The sequence below is a fragment of the Ichthyophthirius multifiliis genome (assembly GCF_000220395.1).
Source record: "Ichthyophthirius multifiliis unplaced genomic scaffold scaff_1120509251286, whole genome shotgun sequence".
NCBI classification, from domain to species: domain Eukaryota; phylum Ciliophora; class Oligohymenophorea; order Hymenostomatida; genus Ichthyophthirius; species Ichthyophthirius multifiliis.
The window spans coordinates 114,842-118,771 of record NW_004086022.1 but is presented as its reverse complement, the minus strand read 5'-3'; the positions used below and the strand labels follow the sequence as shown (position 1 = coordinate 118,771).

The window sequence follows — 3,930 nt, the reverse complement described above, 5'->3', positions numbered from 1 at the left end:
TATAAATTTTCTTTACTTTTTGTAATTTATTGTTTTTAGCTTAATAATTCCTTGGGTTACTAATATTGATTTAGCTTATTATCATATTTTAAATATTATTTACATTGCTAATTATAAATTTGATATTATATATGTCTATATACATCATACATTAGTTTCTATTAATTGCTTTTTATGGTATTTTATATTTATTATTAATTTTTTTAAAATATTAAAGGTATACATTAAAATAAAAAGACATCTTTGAAAATTGGATAATGCTTTTATTTTTAATAATATTAACAGCAAATACAATTATAATGAGATATTCATTAGAAAAGCAAACGAAATTTTAATATTTTTATAAGAAAAAACTAAGAGAATATAAAAATTAAAGTTCTAATATTTTAGCTTTGCTTTTACCTGAATTTGTATAAGAAGAAGTAATAATAAATATAAAAACATATATTTAAATATTATATAAATAAAGGTAAATTAATGTGAAGGATAATATTTAATAGAAAAATCATCAGAAAGTGTATATATATTATTTTGTGATATATTTTAATTCGATTAAATACTTTAATATGAAAAAGAAAGTATTATTTTACTATTAGATAAATTATTTAGAAATTTTGATTCTTTATGTAAACAATATAATATTCAAAAAATAGAAACAGTAGGTAAAACCTACATGGCTTGTGGAGGTTTGAAAGATATCGAAAAAAACCCTTAAAGTCTTCCTTAAAGAATTATCTAATTAGCAATAGATATGCTTTTAGTTGCAAGTTAAATATCTTGGTCTTAAGATTCCGGCATAATGATAAAAATAGGTATTAATGTAGGACCTGTAATTGCAGGAGTTATAGGTTTACACAAACCATAATTTTCTTTAATTGGTGATACAGTAAATACAGCATCTAGGATATGTGCCCATTGTTAAGAAGTATATAATTCCGTTAATTTTAAAAATGATTTTTTAATAAAAATATAAAGGGTAAAATAAGTATTTCTGAATAAGTTTATGAAAATGTAAAAAGTATATGCCTTCCAGAATGGAGATTTGAATCTGTCTAATTTGAAGCAAAAGGAAAAGGTATTTTATAATGTTTTTATGTATTAATAAAAGAAGATAACTTTTTAAGAAGTAATTCTTAAATAAATATTGCATTTTTAAGGTCTTAATAATTAAAAACAAAAACAGAAAGTGAGGATAAAATTTATATATAAAATTAATAAATGATGATGAATATAAGCATAAATTTAAAAAAATTAAATTCTAAAGAGAAAAAATAAATGATTGAAAATATTTAATTTGAAGATACTAAAAATAAAAATGAAAATGATTCTTAATTTTTAAAAAAAGAAGAATATAGTTTAGAACTTGAAAATTTACATAATTAAAAAAATATAAATTCGAGTCCTAAATAATAATAAAACTTCATCAAAATTAGTAATAACTTGGATTATCCTTAAAATATTAATAATAATATGCATAAAGGTTCAAGTTCAAGTATATATTTTGAAAACATATAACTTTCTGACAATGAAAAATATATTTTTGATAAAAATTAAAATCAAGATTAATTAATATATACTATTTCTGAAGATATTTCAGATTTTCATGAAAAATCCGGATTTTTTAAATTAAATCCATATTTCTTAAACTTTAAAAATGGTGATAAACAAATATACGAACACTTTGAAGCTAATATTTTGAAAATATACGAAAAACCTTATTTACTTTTGATACTATTAATATAAATAATTAATATATTTATTAGTATTTATTTATTAATAGATGGAATAAATAATTAAAAAGAATTAATATTAATAATAATAGAAATAATTGTTAGTATTTTAAGCATTTTCATAAGAAATTATCGAAATTTATTTTTTATAGGAATAAATATTAATTTTTTAACAGAACTTTTATTATTTGAGAAAACGACAAGATTTTTCGTACTTAGATTCATTGCTACATTTTACCTTTCTAATTATTCATTTTCTATGAAATTTTCTTAACAATTATTTATTTGTTTTGTTTGGTTGTTAGTTTTTTTTTTATATAACTAATTGTATGATTTTTAAATTATTAGCTTTGTATTATCGTTTTTATTTCTTTAAATTTTCTAAAGATTCTAAATTATTAAAAATGAATATTTATCATATGAAATTAACCTCATGAGTTAAAATTAAAATAAAAAAACTCTGAATTTACTACATTATTTGTTACCTAGTCATGTGATTATAATTTACTATTTTTTTATTTTATTTTTTTAAAAAAAAGATTTTGTATAAATTCTTTTTACCAACTACTAAAAGATCTGATCTTACAGATAATTATAAAAATTTACCTATTTTAATTGCTGATATAGCAGGCTTTACTAGCTATTCGAATTCAGTGTCTCCTAGTTAAGTAGTAAAGATGGTTTCTAAACTTTTCATTAAGTTTGATTAATTGTGTAAAATTCATAATGTGTTTAAATGTAAAAATATTCATATATATATATGTATTTATATCCTAAAAATAATAAATTTTTAATTTAGTATATACTATTGGAGATTGCTATATGGTATTAGGATTTAATGACAAAGGTAAAAGGGATGAAGTAATTGAAGCATATAATACTGTGGAAATGGCATTTACTATGATAAAAATAATTCAAGAAGTAAAAAAAGAAATTGATTTTGAACAACTAAATATGAGAATAGGATTACATATAGTAAAAAATATTAATAATTTTATTTATAACTAAAAAATATATGAAAAAGGGTGATATTATTGGTGGCGTTATTGGTACTGATATAGTTAGGTATGATATATATGGAAAAGATGTGGTAATTGCAAATAAAATGGAAAGTAATTCAGAACCAGGAAAGATTAGAGTAAGTGAAAACTTTAAAAATATTTTGGAAAGTAATTTTAAGCATATTTATTGTTTTGATGATGAAAAATTAGTAAATTGTGTATCTATTGATAGTTTTGTATAATCTTGGATTGTAAGTAAAAAAGATGATTTTTGAGTATTGAATTTTATTTAGCACATTTATGGTAATTAAGGAGATTATAAATTAATATCTAATTTGTATTCTATATTAATTTAGATATTTTTGTTTTTTTTTAAATTGTTGTATTTAATAAATATTTTAGTATATGCTTTATTTTATTATTATAAAATATAATATAATAAAAATAATTTTTTTTCGATTTTTAATTTATTTATTTTGATTATTAATCATGAAATAATATTTAAAAATAAAATAATATTTAGCCTCAAATATTTTAATTAAAAAAAAATAAATTCATATATATATATATATATATATACAAAATTCTAATAATATATTTATTTTATATATATTTTTTAGAATTCCATAGATAAAAAATTATATTTAAATAATATGTTCAATATAAATTATCAATATAAGGTTCAATTAAATCAGTTATGTTAGAATCTCCTTAATTACAAATAGCATTAATAACATCTGAAAAATTTTATTTAGTAAAAATAATTTATTTTTCAAGAAAAGATAATTATGATTTTATTTAATCTAATTCTTCATCCTTTTATTTAATTTCTCTTTTTAATCTATCTCTTTCCATTTCTATTTCTCCCTTTTCTCCCTTTTTTTTAATTTTATTATAATAATTAAAAAAATAAGTATTTAAATTTAAATTAGAGGAAAAAAGAAAAAATACCATTTATTATTTTAATTTTAAATTTAATTCTTCATTTTTGAGAAAAAGTCCTTTAGTTTTTTTATTAATATCTTATTCATCTTTAATAAGTTGATTTTCTAAAGCTAGTTTAGATTAATTATATCTTGTTTTGATTTCTTTTAGTTCTTTTTTTAAACTTTCATTTTCAATGGAAGTTTTTGCCAGTTCTTTTTCATTTTCGGCTCTTGTTTTTTAAATATTAATATTAGCCATTTGTGATTCTTTAC

General features: G+C 18.2%; 1 protein-coding gene across 1 annotated transcript, besides 2 other annotated features; it reads left to right on the top strand. All coding sequences in view use genetic code 6, as the record gives it.

Annotated features, from left to right (window-relative positions):
- Positions 1-237: 237 nt before the first annotated feature.
- IMG5_176100 (hypothetical protein) lies at positions 238-3,006 on the top strand (the record flags this gene model as incomplete). The annotated part of the gene is made up of 6 exons (XM_004029612.1): positions 238-422; positions 470-925; positions 976-1,095; positions 2,270-2,468; positions 2,530-2,705; positions 2,755-3,006. Coding segments are annotated over 6 exons (1,386 nt in total), but the record flags the coding sequence as incomplete, so codon positions are not given.
- A 172-nt stretch (positions 3,007-3,178) lies between these two features.
- Positions 3,179-3,219: a microsatellite.
- Positions 3,215-3,253: a microsatellite.
- Between the last annotated feature and the right edge of the window lie 677 nt (positions 3,254-3,930).